Source organism: Dreissena polymorpha, chromosome 16 (genome assembly GCF_020536995.1).
Source record: "Dreissena polymorpha isolate Duluth1 chromosome 16, UMN_Dpol_1.0, whole genome shotgun sequence".
NCBI lineage: Eukaryota > Metazoa > Mollusca > Bivalvia > Myida > Dreissenidae > Dreissena > Dreissena polymorpha.
This window is the reverse complement of record NC_068370.1, coordinates 40,599,268-40,616,375: the sequence shown is the minus strand read 5'-3', so window position 1 is coordinate 40,616,375 and position 17,108 is coordinate 40,599,268. Positions and strand designations below refer to the sequence as shown.

The following is a 17,108-nucleotide window of genomic DNA, read 5'->3' as shown; positions in this document are numbered from 1 at the left end:
GTGCTCGTTCAGAAATGAGATAGTATTGTATGTACCTGTTTGTTACGCTTTCAGAAATGGGTGCGGACCCTGCAGCATAGATTGCGCAAGCAGACGCCATGCTGTGAGCTGTGCCACTACCAGTTCATGAGACACAAGCATTTCAAGGTATTGAGACTATTGGAGCCTAGTTCTGGGAAAACTGGGCTTATTGCTTGAGCATAGTATCCTCCCATATTAGCCTGTGAAATGTGCACAGGCTAATAATGGGCGACACTTTCCACTTTTAAAATATTGCTCGTTTAAACTTAAAGTCTCTTCTAAACTGAAATACATGTATGCGGAAATGTTTAAGCTTTCTGTGGGTAAACAGAGTTCAGTGGTTTTCAGCCTTATATAACAGGGGCCTTTTAAAGGCCCCTTCCCAATTGAAAATTTCTTTAAAATCATGCGATTTTCAGCAAAATCATAACTTACACAAGCTTTTTCATTTTCCAAAGCAGTAATTTTAGCGAGTTTTTTTCCCAAAATGAGCAATTTCTTCCCAAAATCCATAGGCTAGGGCCTCTTCCCAATATAGCGAGGAAAACCCCTGGAGTTTAATGCATTTGTGTACAGAATCGACACTTTTTGCCTATACTCGACTAAAGCTGGGAAGAGACTTCCTTTACACAAAAAAACAACAACAATAAAAGCGAAAGTGTTGTCCCGTATTAGAATATGCTATGCACAGTCTAATCTGGGCCAACACCACACTAGTTCTTCTTGAATGCTCTGAGCTTTTATGAGTACATACGTACAGCTCATAGTTCTTCTTTGTAAAATTAAAATCAATGTAAAAAAATAATGTCACACATATGTCCATAAAATCGAGTTAAATCAACCTAATACATTGTTACAAACACAATACCTGTTACAATCGACATCAATTTGCGTCTACTTTGTTGAGAAATGCTCAAAACATAAAATTGATATCAAATCGTTTATGGCGGAAGTTGTTATTGTCGATTAGAGCAAAGGGAAAGAAAGGGTTACACTGCACAAATTGTTTTCACAGTGGTATCTGACGATCTGGTCTTATGGTAGCAGTTGAAATTGTATTGTGTATAACATTGTAGTTTGAATTAGGACACATTCTTATGACTGTAATTTCGCTGCGATCGGATAAGTGGCATGTTCCGTTAGTAAGTTGAATAATATCGGACGTATGTTTGCATTGTAAACAAGTTGTTATTAAAATAAAGATAGTATGTGGTGTTGGTGTAACTTTTACTATTTTACTAAGTGAATGAGGGTTGAAATGCTATGAAACACTTTCTGCACCAATTAGAATATTTATTGAACATATTCCACATTTGTTTTCGGCTATTAGGCTAGATTATTTAATATACATGTATACATAGAAAATATTGCAGACATACACACACACACACACACACACACAAAGTATAAAGAAATGGAAAAAAGAAACACCATAAAAGAAACTAAACAAACAAAACAAGAAAGAACAAAGAAATGAATATGCATTGTTATAATGAAATATAAACACATACAGCTAAAATATTTACAGAAAGCGAAAACCTAAGCACAAACGAGGGACACCACACAATCAATTGGTCACTGTCGGCTCAGGAACTACTTTAAAGTACCCCGTGTACCCTTAGGTAAACTAAATGTTCCCCGGGTACGAATTATACGTTTAAAGGCACCTGGCAATACGACGGGGTTCTTTTAGTATATTTTCCGTACACCGGGAACAGTGTAGTAAACTTTAAAGTACCTGGGGTACCATATACACACATACAGCTGATAAATTTACATATATTTCCCTGTGTGTGATCGTGCTTATTGAAAGCAAAAGCCTAACCACGATCGAGGGACACCACACATAATTTACGCTCAATTGGTCATTGTCGGCTCAGGTACTACTTAAAAGTACCCCAAGTACTCAGAAGTATTCTACAATGTACCCCGGATACGGAAAATACGCACCCGGTCATACTCCGGAATACTTTTTAAAACCGGTATATATTTTCTGTACCCCACATACGTTGCAGTATATTTTTTAATTACACCGGGTACTTGAAGTAGTATCTGAGCCGACAATAACCAATAGAGCATAATTTACTATTGTTTAATTAAATCATTTTATATTTCGAGTCCGCATTGAAGACGTCCATAAAGTTGAAAGGCGGTAATGCATGTGTTAATTTGTTTACCATATGAGTGTTTTGGTATATGCATGTATTGAAATACAAATTGAAATAGATGTTCCATGCTTTGACCACCGACTTATCAAAGAATCGAATCCTGAACGAGTTTTCCGGGGATGGAAGTGTGAAGATCGTGGTGGCGACTGTGGCCTTTGGATTGGGGGTAAGTTACTGGACAATTAATAATGTGACCAACTACTCGAGCTTTCTGTAAATAGATTGACGAAACGTGTTTGTTTGATCTAGATATTACGGCATGGAGATGTGGTACATTGAATACATGAACCTTGTTGATAATCGAAGTCTCTTCATTTATCGAATTAATTATAAAGTTATTGATAAATTGATTGAGTACAGAGCGATTAATTCATGGCGTACAGGGCAATGCGTATGTATGCATTGGTGAACTTATTATGTGTCGATAGTACGTGGGCATTATGTTCCGTGTTGAAAATACAAATCTAACATCTGGTCATTTACAGATTGACATTGCGGATGTTCGTCTAGTCGTCCACTGGGGTTCACCAAGAAATCCTTTGTCATACTGGCAGGAGGTTGGGAGGGCAGGCCGGGATGGGAAACCGTCCCTTGCAGTTGTCTATCCCTACGGTCGTTCGTTAGTGGGAGACAGTGGACTGAGAGAGACGTTTAAGAGTGTTGAGTGCTTGAGGCTGTCAGTATTAAAGACTTTGTTAACTAAAGAGATGGGTGAAAGTGAGTTATGCGTTAGGGAAGGTTGCGTTTTAAAGAATTGTTCTGTATGTGAGTGTGATCTTTGTCAGTGTTGTTCGAGGTGCTGTGCAAAATGCGGATGTGTTGGTGTGATAGGTGTTTTGGAGAGATTTTTCATTTGATAATTGTCACTGATGAGAATGTAATGATACACAGACAAGAATAACAAGTGAAGAATATATATGTACTGGCATTTCCCCAGAAATTTGGTCAGGCACAGCGGCAGGCGGTTGGTGTCGATTTCTTTATATACTTTCTAAATGTTATAAATCAAAATCCACACTACTTTGGAGCTACTAAAACACAAAATTTCATAATATTTATGTATTTGTCCTCAGTTCATTTCAGTCAAGTCATATATTATAAAATTAAATAACAACGAAAATAAACAGAAAGCAAAAAAATGATTGAAAAACATTCTGTGACCAATGGAAAATCTTGCTTCCAATTTCTTGTCGCTTATTAGATTGTATTCTGTCATGCACAGAGACTAAAGAAAAATGTGTTTTAGGTATATAGCGAATTCCGTAAATATGAAAGAAACTATATATATATATATTGTATCTGAATATATTAAATGTTGGTACTGTGAAGTTATAGTCGCCGTTAAGAAAATAGTGTGAACAAATTTTAAATGGTCGGGAGCAATCAAATAAGACGTTTGATTCCAATTAATTGTATTCATAACTTAAATTAGGCACAACCGCAACACACATCAGTTACGGTTTATTTTTTAAGCAAGTTCTTTATACTTGTTTATTTTCTGCAATAGTCGTTAACAATTAAAATATTTAAAAGATCGCCGTGGCGTAGTGGATATGGTGTCCGCCTAGCGATCGGGAAGTCACGGGTTAAAACCTCACTGTGAGCGTTCCTTCGATCTCCCCCAAAAGACACCAAGTACTGGTTCTAGTCCCAGGAAACAGATTCGAGAGCGTTTATAAAAGCATACGGCTTTCGATGCAATCGAGCTAAAATAAATAGGTTTAAACTAATTAAAATAAAACAAACTAACAGTTTGAGCATATCTTTAATTGCTCTACCTCCACATGTACCGGTAATAATAGATCATTATCGACCATTATTATGATATTACGACCATAATCGATCCCCATTAACGACCCGTAAATCGTTCATACGTGTTACCTATGCCCCTTATGCACACACCGCTGACAAGAGCGCTGATAAGAGCGTGCATGTTTTGATTGAACGTTGGCCGAATGTAGACAGCATTCGGATTAAAGCTTGCAAGCTCTTGTGAAAATGTCAAGCGCACGCATTTTAGTCCGCTGGGCTAAAATCGCCTGGGGAAATCCCTGATTATATGTATCTATACATATGAATATATGGTGTTCGAATATATGTATGAATACAAGTTACACTTTGAATGGGTTGTTTTATATAAATCATTGTTCTTAAATCATGCTCCAGTGTTTTACTTATTGTTATAATGTATAATAATGTCTATCTCAGAAGTCAATGAATTACACTCAATATCAATATTAAAGTGATAAGTCTTATGTTACTAAGAAGTGAATTTTTAATTTATGTCTTACCTTATTAAAGTATCTGATGAATAAGTCATTATCAATTGAAAGTCATACAACTTATGTTACTTATCAGTGATTACTTTTTGTAACTTCTATCAATTCCTAGTTTTCATAATTCTTATAATCCATGCACTACACTTTTGTTATTTTCTATTTTGTTTATGGCTAAAAGAAATTGTATGCTTTAGAGCTAATAAATGTTGCTGCTGTAGATGCTGTTGTGTTATAATTCCCTTACGGCAGATCTAAGGGTCATCGTTCCTTTTGTTTCTTCCTAATGTCTGTTGTCTGAGCGCTATTCATATACAATTAACATAAGTATTAATTAAAATTTGAACAAATTATATATAAAACTTCTGTCCATTTAAAACAAATATTTAATATTTGAAAATAACCTTTCTTAAAAACATAAATTGTATGCTCGGAGAAAAGCATAGGTAAACCGTTTATTAGTACATGTTGTAAACACACCGCATGCGTTCCTTTAATTTTTCTTTTGGTTAATAAAAACTGTTCGATATGCAAACAAGTTGACATTTACATTTACGCTTGACGTGTTTGAAACTTTGATTAAAATCTTTCTTCTGCGAGCACACCACATCATGTAAGTTATCTTAATTTGCTCATTATAGATATATTGACGATCTATTTGTGTTAATTCATGCCAGAAAATAGTTAATATTGCTAATTTTACCAATAAATCCCTGCCTGAAATCCCGGCGGGGATTTTGCTATGGTAAATTGCGAAACCAGTTGCAACTCCCAGACCCGGAGGGTCAATAGCTGGGAGTTGGATTATTGCAACTCACACCACACATGCATAAAACCCTGTTTTCCAAGAGAGAGGCTTATGTTATACCTGCGTAGGATGGCTTACATCTAAATGATGTTATATGAAAACAATGTGATTTAAAATTTAACTAGTGGAAGAAAAATACATATATACTTTGTACTGAAGATGTCTCCAGAGTTGTTAAGGCTTTGCATCTGCCTCTTTTAAACAGCATTCCATACCATTTGTGACCCTAGATCTAACCATATAAATGTCTATCGATGAATAAGAAACAGTTATATTATACAAAAACTCTAATAAACTTAAATACATTTTTATAAATGCTGATATGATTATTGTCCCCTACCAGTTAAACCGGAGAGGACTTATGGTTTGCGCTCTGTGTGTCCGTCAGTCAGTCAGTCAGTCAGTCAGTCAGTCAGTCAGTCTGTCACACGTTTCTGGATCCTGCAATAACTTTTAAAGTTCTTCATATTTTTTCATGAAACTTGGAACATGGATAGATGGCAATGTGGAGATTATGCGCTTTATTAAATTTTGTTCCAACATCAAAAATTCTGGTTGCTATGGCAACAAAAATACAAAAATTCTGACAATGGTTGAGTTTCACCGGTAGGTGACCATATTGCTTGACAATAGTCTTGTTATTTATGAAATTTTTAACCAGGTTTTCCGAAGGAAAAAACTGGTTATTAGATTGGCGAATGCGGGCGGGCGGGCTGGCTGGCTGGCGGGCTGGCTGGCTGGCGGGCTGGCGGGCTGGCGGAATAAGCTTGTCCGGGCCATAACTATGTCGTTCATTGTCAGATTTTAAAATCATTTGGCACATTTGTTCACCATCATTGGACGGTGTGTCGCGCGAAATAATTATGCGATATCTCCAAGGTCAAGGTCACACTTTGAGTTCAAAGGTCAAAAATGGCCATAAATGAGCTTGTCCGAGCCATAACTATGTCGTTCATCGTCAGATTTTAAAATCATTTGGCACATTTGTTCACCATCATTGGACGGTGTGTCGCGCGAAATAATTACGTCGATATCTCCAAGGTCAAGGTCACACTTTGAGTTCAAAGGTCAAAAATGGCCATAAATGAGCTTGTCCTGGCCATAACTATGTCATTCATTGTGAGATTTTAAAATCATTTGGCACATTTGTTCACCATCATGGGACGGTGTGTCCCACGAAAGAATCACGTCAATATCTCCAATGTCAAGGTCGCCACGACTAAAAATAGATTAAAAAAAAAAAAAAAAATACAAAGGGGGTTAATTTTTTTTGGTCATTTCAAAAGTTCAGTTTGAGTTTTCTCCCTTTATCATATTTTTTTTTCACAATGAAAACCTGGTTTTGTGACAATTTTGTCCCTTGTTATATTATAAAATTATTTACCGGCCTAGCTGGTATTGGTCTGATGTAATTTGATGACTCATGTAAACATCATGTTCACTTATGATTATGACTACAGGTAAGTTGCACTGAAAAATCCCCTAAGATAAAACAACTCTAGTAGGCTGGTGAAATGTGGTAAAAGTAATGTTAGTGATAATGTAACGTTTGTTTAAAAATAGAAATTTGCCACCACCTTTTATTGATCATGTAATAAGTCATCATGTTAACCAAAAAAGCAAACCAATATCCCTTGTAATAACTCTCGAAATTCACAGCATAGGAAAGGTGAGAATACGATACATCTGTATTCAAATAAAAATTTGTCCACACATAACACATAAGGCATAAGAATGAAAACATATTCTTAATTAAAAAATCCAACCTTAAAGCGAAATTATTATGGAATGTATATGAATATTATATGGTGCTCATTGATGTGTGCTTTCTACATAATGGTTTAACAATAGTAGATATGATGTAAATACTATATATGCTGATGTGAGTGTATTCAGATAGCTGTATAGGTTGTGAATTCTTTTGATGTTTATATCCCTTGAAGTTTTGTTTATGTTTAACCCATTTATGCCTAGTGGACTCTCCCATCCTTCTAAATTGGATCAATTTATTTCCAAAATTAGTGATGTCTAGTATATTTATTTCTATATTTAGAATATTTCTTACAGAAATTCCTTTAAGCAAACAGCGCAGACCCTGATGAGACGCCGCATGATCTGGGTCTACGCTGTTTGCCAAGGCCTTTTTTTCTAGACGCTAGCCATAAATGGTTTAAAATAAATGGTGTATTTATTCACACCAAATTAATCATTTTATGACCTGTTAGACTTGTGTGTTACATGTTTGAGCCAAATCAATTGGTTATCTAAGGAATTTTAAGATATTTTGATTGTAATATCAAACTGTCTTGTTTGTAATGAATTAGTAATACATGATTTATTTTTATATTAATTTCTGAATTAAACGCCTGATTTTGGGGAAAAATAAGGAACATCTTAAATAATCAATTTAACATATTGTACTGTTTTTAAAACCAATTTAGAGCAACGGATAATTTAATTACCCAATATTTTTTTATTTTCTACACTGGATTAGGTTAACTCTAAGATAATTTAAGGTTTCAAAAAATATATTATTTTTTTTAGATTTCATTGTTTGGGAAAAATTTCTGTCAGAGGGGAAAACTACATCTAGGGGACAGGGCCTTGCAAAGAAGGAAAAAACCTGCAATGAATATGCTTCTTTGTCTTTGAAGCCTCTTTCGGTGAATACTAGCCCAACTGCATGTGCATAGAGTGTCAACAAGCCTGTGCAGTCCACACAGGCTAATAAGGGAAGACACTTTCCGCCTAGATTGGCTTATTGTTTGATGGTGTATGCACATCATGTTTTCATTTTCAGTTCAGCCAATGGCGATGGCCAAGGGTGCGCACTCATGACAAATTCCTGCACCTGGTTTTCCTGCTCAGTCTGCTTGTTATGATTGGTTGTGCCATTGCAACGATCATGTGCTTCATCTCTGACCGCGACAACACTGCAAAGTTCATGAAAAACAAGATGAAGTTGACATCCGACGAAGTCATCACCTTGGCATGTGGGGTCACCTTCTTTGTTGCTTTCTTCATAGCGATGACGGTGGAGATTAAGGCTCGGCACACTATCTACAAGCTGTTCACAAAGTTTTTGATCCAGAACACTGAGTGGACGGTGGAACAGTACGACCCGGATAAAGATCCTTTGTTCAAAAAACATAAATTGACTGTCAGTCAGATTTGATGATGGTTGAAGTAGTTTACTTATGATGCAATTATATTGCCTATCTGTATCTGTTAGTAATTTAGTGTTTACAGTGCTAAATGATATTTTGTTATTTCATACGTGTTTGTGGAATTATATTTATCTATTGTGTAGTTGAAAGCTTAAGTAGAAAATTATATTAAAGTAATATATATACTCAAAATCAACAGTTATTTCACTAAATATTTCATAAAGTAAATGTAACCCATAAAAAAATCAGTGCATCTTACAGCAATAACCAGAATTTCAATGCTAGATGTGGTATGGTAACATAGATATAACGAGATACAAAATGCTTGTTTTTTTATGGCACAATATATTCCATTTTAATTTCCTGCAACCGTATCTGTTCATGCAACACACGAACACTAACTTGGTGCATAAATAAGTGTTTAATACATTGTTCCACAAAAAACAAAAAAGAGCATTTTGTATCTGGTTAAATCTATCTTACCAGACCACATCTAGCGTCTAGAAATTTTGGCTATTGCTATAAGGAACATTGATTTTTTATGTGTTCAATTTATTTTTCAAAAATATTGTCTGAAATATTCGTTGATTTTGAGTGTTATGGGCTTTTAAGAAAACTAAGTGCTATTGTGCTGGTATGAAGATAATTTTTTACCAAAAAAAAAATGCTGTCAAACTTGTATTGTTTACTGATAATTTGGTGCATAAAGTATTTAGTTGGCATAATTTCTTTCTGATATTTTTGCTTTTTGACATGGTTATCTGTGCTTGTTTGTGTTTAACAACAAAATGGCTGTACAATTGTACACTTTCATGTTATTTTGCATAATGTTTACTTTTTAGGTACCAATACATCATTTGTAAAGAATTTTCATTGATAATGTTGCTGAAAGTTCTTGGATTAGATTTATGAAGAGTTTTTTTAATTGATGCATTATTTCTTTAATATTAGTTCTTGCAAAGGTTTAATCTTCATTTGTTTGTGTTTAAAAAAATGCAGGTAACGGATAAAAGATTACCATGCTATAAAAACCCTGCAACACATGAAAGTGGATTACTGGTCGTGTACGTAATTCCGGCCTGTACGTAAAAAATCGGCCACCTGTGTTAAATCATTTTCATGATCTAAGCATACACATTTTGCTGATTTTTATTAAAATCAACTTGAAAACCAACCCTTTTCTCAATATTTTGCAAATTAAAGAAGCATATCACTGTGAACTTTTATATCAAAATGTCACAATTATAGGACGATGTTTTTGTCATGTGGGAAAAGTGACATCATCAATATTTGTATAACTTATATTTATATAAGAAACAAATATATTTGTTAAAATTGTTGTTATTTTTTATCTAATAAACTTTAACTAAGGTATTTTCAATTAATTGTATAAAAACATATTCAAAACATAAAAATTAAGACCTAATATATACTTTTTTAATATATGAATTACCTCCCTTGATTAGAATAATAATAGGTTATTTGTTGTAAAATTAAATACAAGCGTTTACTAAAAATCGACAATGAAGTCAACTTTTTATACAAAATGTGTTTAATTTCTTAGCTGTTTTAACTTTTTTTGATAAAACATATTAAAAACAAATAGATTTTAGGTATTTGCAGTTGCCAATTGACAGTGCTTGTTTACTATATTTATTAAGATAGGTAGGGGGAGTAACTGGTATATAATGTCGCATATATTTTAAGTTTCAAGTGAAAATTTTTAGTTTGTGTAAACCTTTATTAATACTCCTAAAATGAGGACACTTGTCTAAAGATATTGCTTTGTAATTTTACCTGCAGATTAAACTAAAAGGTGGCCGATTTTTTAGGTACAATTGCCCTATGAAAATTGATAGTTTATATGTCATTAATTTCTGTTCATAAAAGTAACATACACTGATCTAATTCTATTGAAATGTTCATGCTAGATGAGTTTTGAACCCAGGATTATATATGTGAAGTTTAGTTTCAACCAGTTGCCTAAAACAAAAGATTTTGTTAAAATAGTCCCAAAAATGGCCTGAATTACGTACACGACCAGTATTGTATGTATATACATGTATATATACTAGACACGTAACTTGTTGCTATAGATGAACTTATAACAGACAATTCAGTGCACAAATCACATGTAAGCAAATATACTGCAAAAGGACTACTTCATTGCACTTATATTCAATAAGTTGTTATCAGTATGAATTAGCTTAATGTATCAGTAAATTCACACCAGTTACCAACCTGGTCAGAGACTAGACGTCACATTATTCATGATTATTGCCCAACCTGGTCAGAGACTAGAGGTTGCATTATTGCCCAACCTGGTAAGAGACTAGAGGTCACATTATTGCCCAACCTGGTCTGATACTAGAGGTCACATTATTGCCCAACCTGGTCAGAGACTAGAGGTGGATTATTGCCCAACCTGGTAAGAGACTAGAGGTCACATTATTGCCCAACCTGGTTAGAGACTAGAGGTCACATTATTGCCCAACCTGGTCAGAGATTAGAGGTCACATTATTGCCCAACCTGGTCAAAGACTAGAGGTCACATTATTGCCCAACCTGGTCAGAGACTAGAGGTCACATTATTGCCCAACCTGGTCAGAGACTAGAGGTCACATTATTGCCCAACCTGGTTAAAGACTAGAGGTCACATTATTGCCCAACCTGGTAAGAGACTAGAGGTCACATTATTGCCCAACCTGGTAAGAGACTAGAGGTCACATTATTGCCCAACCTGGTCAGAGATTAGAGGTCACATTATTGCCCAACCTGGTCAGAGACTATAGGTAACAATATTGCCCAACCTGGTCAGAGACTAGAGGTCACATTATTGCCCAACCTGGTCAGCGACTAGAGGTCTCATTATTGCCCAACCTGGTCAGAGACTAGAGGTCACATTATTGCCCAACCTGGTCAGAGACTAGAGGTCACATTATTGCCCAACCTGGTAAGTTACTAGAGGTAACATTATTGCCCAACCTGGTAAGAGACTAGAGGTCACATTATTGCCCAACCTGGTCAGAGACTAGAGGTCACATTATTGCCCAACCTGGTCAGAGACTAGATGTCACATTATTGCCCAACCTGGTCAGAGACTAGAGGTCACATTGCTCAACCTGGTCAAAGACTAGAGGTCACATTATTGCCCAACCTGGTCAGAGACCAGAGGTCACATTATTGCCCAACCTGGTCAGATACTAGAGGTCACATTATTGCCCAACCTGGTCAAAGACTAGAGGTCACATTATTGCCCAACCTGGTCAGAGAATAGAGGTCACATTATTACCCAACCTGGTCAGAGATTATAAGTAACACTATTGCTCAATCTGGTCAGAGATTAGAGGTCACATTATTGTCCAACCTGGTCAGAGACTAGAGGTCACATTATTGCCCAGCCTGGTCAGAGACTAGAGGTCACATTATTGCCCAACCTGGTCAGAGACTAGAGGTTGCATTATTGCCCAACCTGGTCAGAGACTAGAGGTCACATTAGTGCCCAACCTGGTCTGATACTAGAGGTCACATTATTGCCCAACCTGGTCAAAGACTAGAGGGTCACATTATTGCCCATCCTGGTCAGAGACTAGAGGTCACATTATTGCCCAACCTGGTCAAAGACTAGAGGTCACATTATTGCCCCGCCTGGTCAAAGATTAGAGGTCACATTATTGCCCAACCTGGTCAGAGACTAGAGGTCACATTATTGCCCCACCTGGTCAGAGATTAAAGGTAGCAATATTGCCCAACCTGGTCAGAGACTAGAGGTCACATTATTTCCCAACCTGGTCAAAGACTAGAGGTTACATTATTGCCGAACCTGGTCAGAGATTAGAGGTCACATTATTGCCCAACCTGGTCAGAGACTAGAGGTCACATTATTGCCCAACCTGGTCAGAGACTAGAGGTCACATTATTGCCCCACCTTGTCAGAGATTAAAGGTAACAATATTGCCCAACCTGGTCAGAGACTAGAGGTCACATTATTGCCCAACCTGGTCAAAGACTAGAGGTCACATTATTGCCCAACCTGGTCAAAGACTAGAGGTCACATTATTGCCGAACCTGGTCAGAGATTAGAGGTCACATTATTGCCCAACCTGGTCAGAGACTAGAGGTCACATTATTGCCCAACCTGGTTAGAGACTAGAGGTCACATTATTGCCCCACCTTGTCAGAAATTAGAGGTTACATTATTGCCCAACCTGGTCAGAGACTAGATGTCACATTATTGCCCAACCTGGTCAGAGACTAGAGGTCACATTATTGCCCAACCTGGTCAGAACATTTGCAGTGAAGATATCTCTGCTGAGTTTATTAGAGATATTAGCATTTTATGAATGCCATTTTGATCAAAAGCCCTACACTCATGAATCATCATATAAATTATACAAACTAGATTAAAACATACAAGAATAAAAATTAAAAACTAACAAAAAACATTTGTTAAAATAAATTACGGACATGTTTTAATGTCTTTCTTTACACATGTGTATAGTTTAGTTTTTTAATATGGTATTTATGCTAAATATACCAGTTATATTGTAAACTGTTGCTAAGCTACAATGTACGTATTTATGTTTTTTGTTTTACATGTACCTTTTGAAATACAGACAATATACTGTTTTGTTTAAATGCTTGTTTTAAACAAATAATAATTATTACACTTTTGTACAGTTTAATTTAACATCACTCTTATTTACTTGGTAATTTGTTTCATCTGTGCCATAGATTTAATCAGAAGTCAAAGAGATTTTGCAATTTGTTTTGCTGAGCCGCCCACTGTTTGACAGTATAAACAAAACAACGACATTCATTTGACTGTAAAATGTCACCTGAATTTACAAACATTTAACAAGGACTTATGAAAATTGTATTTATATATTTTGTATGTAAATTTGGTTTATACTGTTTGCCACTTGGATTATTTTTTAATTAGAACATTAACAGCATTTTTTTGCTGCTGAATCTGTTGTTTTTTTCTATCAAATAGATTTTGTTGATCATACTCAAATTTAGTTAAATTATTTCATATTAATATATAAAGGTAATTTTATAACAAATATTTTTTGTTTCATTTTTCTTCTTTTCTTTTCACTTATCACAATCATGCTTCAAACATATATTTTGTTGGCAATCAGCATATAGAAGATGTTATATTGCCTTGTTAACTCTATAGAGGCCACATTTATTGTCCAATCTTCATGAAATTTGGTCAGTAGATTGGTCTAAATGATATCTTGGATGAGTTCGAAAATGGAAACGTTTGCTTGAAAAACATGGCTGCCAAGGGGCGGGGCATTTTTCCTTATATGGCTATATATGGCTATAGTAAAATCTTGTTAACTCTCTAGAGGCCACATTTGTTGTCCGATCTTCATGAAACTTGGTCAGAAGATTCATCCCAATAATATCTTGGACGAGTTTGAAAATGATGCCAGTTTGTTGAAAAACATGGCCGCCAATGGGCGGGGCATTTTTCCTTATATGGCTATAGTAAAACCTTGTTAACACTCTAGAGGCTACATTTATTTTCCGATCTTCATGAAATTTGCTCAGAAGATTTGTCCCAAAGATATCTTGGATGAGTTCAAAAATGGTAACCTTTGCTTGAAAAACATGGCTACCAAGGGGCGGGGCATTTTTTCTAATATGGCTTTATATGGCTATAGTAAAATCTTCATGAAACTTGGTCAGAAGATTCATCCTAATAATATCTTGGACGAGTTCGAAAATGATGCCGGTTGGTTGAAAAACATGGCTGCCAGGGGGTGGGGCATTTTTCCTTATATGGCTTTAGTAAAACCTTGTTAACACTCTAGAGGCCACATTTATTTTCCAATCTTCATGAAACTTGGTCAGAAGATTTGTCCCAATAATATCTTGTTATCTCAGGTGAGCGATTTTGGGCCTTTCAGGCCCTCTTGTACTAAAACAATATTTCAACTAAGTTGAAATATGACTGAATCTCATACTAGTATTTGATTTGTGTTATGTGACAGAGTGTTGAGTTAATATTTAATTACAAGAGTCAATTCTTCAACCAGTATAAAGTGTTAACTCTTTCAGTGCTGGAACCGAATTTTGAAGGCCTTTGCAAACAGTTTGGATCCAGATGAGACGCCACAAAACGTGGCGTCTCATCAGGATCCAAACTGTTTGCTATTCTGATAGTATTCTTTGAAAAAAATCGAAGAAAATGCTAATTTTAGAAATTTAGCAGACGACATTTTAGCAGACGACAAATTTCCCAGCATGCAAAGGGTTAATGCATAATTTGCACACTGCACATCCCAAGTCATGTAAAGCTATTGTATGTAATGTAAAGCTTAAAATAAGATTTAAAACAAGATGTGTTTGTGAAACACAATGTCCCCCTATATGATGTTTGACCTTGAAGGATGACCTTGACATTGTGAAGGATGACCTTGACCTTGACCTTTCACCACTCAAAATGTGCAGCTCCATGAGATACACATGCATGCCAAATATCAAGTTGCTATCTTCAATATTGCAAATATATTCATAAAATAAGCGATTTGGGCCACATATATTTGATCTCTGACCTTGAAGGATGACCTTGACCTTGACCTTTCACCACTCAAAATGTGCAGCTCCATGACATGCACATGCATGCCAAATATCAAGTTGCTATCTTCAATATTGCAAAAGTATTTATAAAATAAGCGATTAGGGCCACATTTATTTGACCTCTGACCTTGAAGGATGATCTTGACCTTGACCTTTCACCACTCAAAATGTGCAGCTCCATGAGATACACATGCATGCCAAATATCACGCTGCTATCATCAATATTGCAAAAGTATTCATAAAATGAGCGATTTTGGCCACATATATTTGACCTCTGACCTTGAAGGATGACCTTGACCTTGACCTTTCACCACTCAAAATGTGCAGCTTCATGAGATACACATGCATGCCAAATATGAAGTTGCTATCTTCAATATAGCAAAAGTTATTGCAAAATGTTAAAGTTGGCGCAAACAGACAGACCAACAGACCAACAGACAGACCAACAGACAGGGCAAAAACAATATGTCCCCCACTACTATAGTGGGGGACATAAAAACAACCCTAGAAATATTAAAACAAATATCTGTTTGATTTGTTATCATGTTAATATATATGATTGTGTATTCATGGTATTGATTATTAAATCTCTAATTATTTTGTGCAATTAGGTACTGTTTCATGTTTTTATTATTTTTTGAGTTTACAAACAGTTTTTTACTCTGTCATGTATATAAAATGTGCATTGTTTGAAATGAGGTTTGTTAAGATAGGTCATTATATTCAAACTTGCATGACAATTGGCGGTGAATTTACACATCTTTATGTAAAATGTGTGACATTTGTCCCTTTGACATATGCAGTTTTTTTAAAAGGCACTACTGCTCTCAACAATTTTAACACATTATTAATGCTTGAGGTATGATAAACCAAATCTGGGGTATTATCATAGTTCCCTGTCTCCAAGAAGGCTCTATGAATGTTTAGCAAATAAAAACATCTAACTTACAGTATGTTAAGAGAACATTTTCATTCAATATGTATACTATTTTAAAACAAAGTAAATAAAATAAAAATAATTAAAATATTATAGTTTTACTTATTTGCTGTTATAAAACCAATGTTTTTCACAATTGCTTTAAGATGTGAACTTTTTCATATGCCAAATACTGCTTCATAATATAGCAGTTCTGTATATGAGCTGCATAATGCGAAAATGTGACAAAAGCAGCCAGTGTAGCTCCACATATCGGTAAGCCATCAGCATAGTCTGGTGAGGAGCTAGCCTGTCCACTATAAAGTCCTACACAGTCTCCTGGTCGTTTTACCAAAGGCTGGTGTGGAGCTTAGCTTGCTGCATGTCATAAGACCCATTTTCGCATTACACAGCTTATATGTTTGATATCAAGAAATTAAAGATGAGATAAAATAGGTCAGAAACATTAATGTTGGCATGAATGCAGCAGTTCATGCAGCTAATTCTAATTGTTACAAAAATCATTGAGCATAGGATACATGTAGTATTTTATGTATCTCAGAATCCTATACAGAATTTACAAGTAAAGGACTACTCTAGGCTAATACTTAGGAAATTAAATTTGAAGAAGGCTTTTATAAAATGAGTCGCGTACTGAGAAAACTGGGCATAATGCATGTACGTAAAGTGTCGTCCCAGATTAGCCTGTGCAGTCAGCACAGGCTAATCAGGGACGACACTTTCCGTCTAAATTGGATTTTTGCTAAGAAGAGACTTTATTTAAACGAAAAATGTCATAAAAGCGGAAAGTGTCTTCCCTGATTAGCCTGTGCAGACTGCACAGGCTAATCTGGGATGAAACTTTACGCACATGACTTATAACCAGTTTTCTCAGAACACGACTCAAATTATCGGTAGCCTATTGATTGTAAGACATGTGCATAATTGGATGTGCTTGAGTATCTAGAGTGACTGGGATCATGTGGTTTATTACAAAGTTTTTGCTATGAAACCATTGTTGGTATATGTAACTCATTATTTGTACTAAATGTAGCAGGCTAGATTATAGATATACTCTGGACTCTTCCAACTCAGTTTTTGTTATTTCTTTCTTTCTTATTTTTTGCATTAAAATAAACACTTTTTTGAAAACTACAA

At 35.5% G+C, this 17,108-nt stretch overlaps 1 protein-coding gene and 3 long non-coding RNA genes across 19 annotated transcripts in view; 3 read left to right on the top strand and 1 right to left on the bottom strand.

Annotated features, from left to right (window-relative positions):
* The window catches only part of LOC127862085 (E3 ubiquitin-protein ligase MARCHF8-like), a 20,929-nt gene extending 11,995 nt beyond the window's left edge, over positions 1-8,934 (top strand). Inside the window, exons 3-5 of one of the 2 annotated variants that reach the window (XM_052401046.1) lie at positions 55-147; positions 2,248-2,355; positions 2,675-3,462. In XM_052401046.1, the coding sequence (XP_052257006.1) occupies positions 55-147; positions 2,248-2,355; positions 2,675-3,046 (573 nt within the window). In that variant the 3' untranslated portion in view covers positions 3,047-3,462. Of the gene's footprint in view, positions 1-54; positions 148-2,247; positions 2,356-2,674; positions 3,463-8,073 lie in introns of those variants that run through there. The other variant, XM_052401047.1, reaches the window with a different exon arrangement.
* Positions 5,770-6,543, top strand: LOC127862089 (uncharacterized). The gene is made up of 2 exons (XR_008040441.1): positions 5,770-6,178; positions 6,341-6,543. It is a non-coding gene; the product is annotated as an uncharacterized LOC127862089 (long non-coding RNA).
* On the top strand, positions 8,935-17,108 carry LOC127862086 (uncharacterized). 9 transcript variants are annotated; one of them, XR_008040433.1, is made up of 4 exons: positions 8,935-11,407; positions 11,443-12,245; positions 12,281-12,350; positions 12,421-17,108. It is a non-coding gene; the product is annotated as an uncharacterized LOC127862086 (long non-coding RNA). The 9 variants fall into 9 exon arrangements; XR_008040431.1 differs by having other exon boundaries at positions 11,443-12,070; positions 12,281-17,108; XR_008040430.1 differs by having other exon boundaries at positions 8,936-11,407; positions 11,443-12,140; positions 12,316-17,108.
* LOC127862087 (uncharacterized) lies at positions 10,964-12,717 on the bottom strand. Of its 7 annotated transcripts, none has more exons than XR_008040438.1 (6): positions 12,544-12,595; positions 12,124-12,473; positions 11,461-11,495; positions 11,321-11,390; positions 11,111-11,215; positions 10,964-11,075 (listed from the first exon to the last, which is right to left on the bottom strand). It is a non-coding gene; the product is annotated as an uncharacterized LOC127862087 (long non-coding RNA). The 7 variants fall into 7 exon arrangements; XR_008040437.1 differs by having other exon boundaries at positions 11,111-11,180; XR_008040439.1 differs by lacking the exon at positions 11,321-11,390 and having other exon boundaries at positions 11,111-11,180.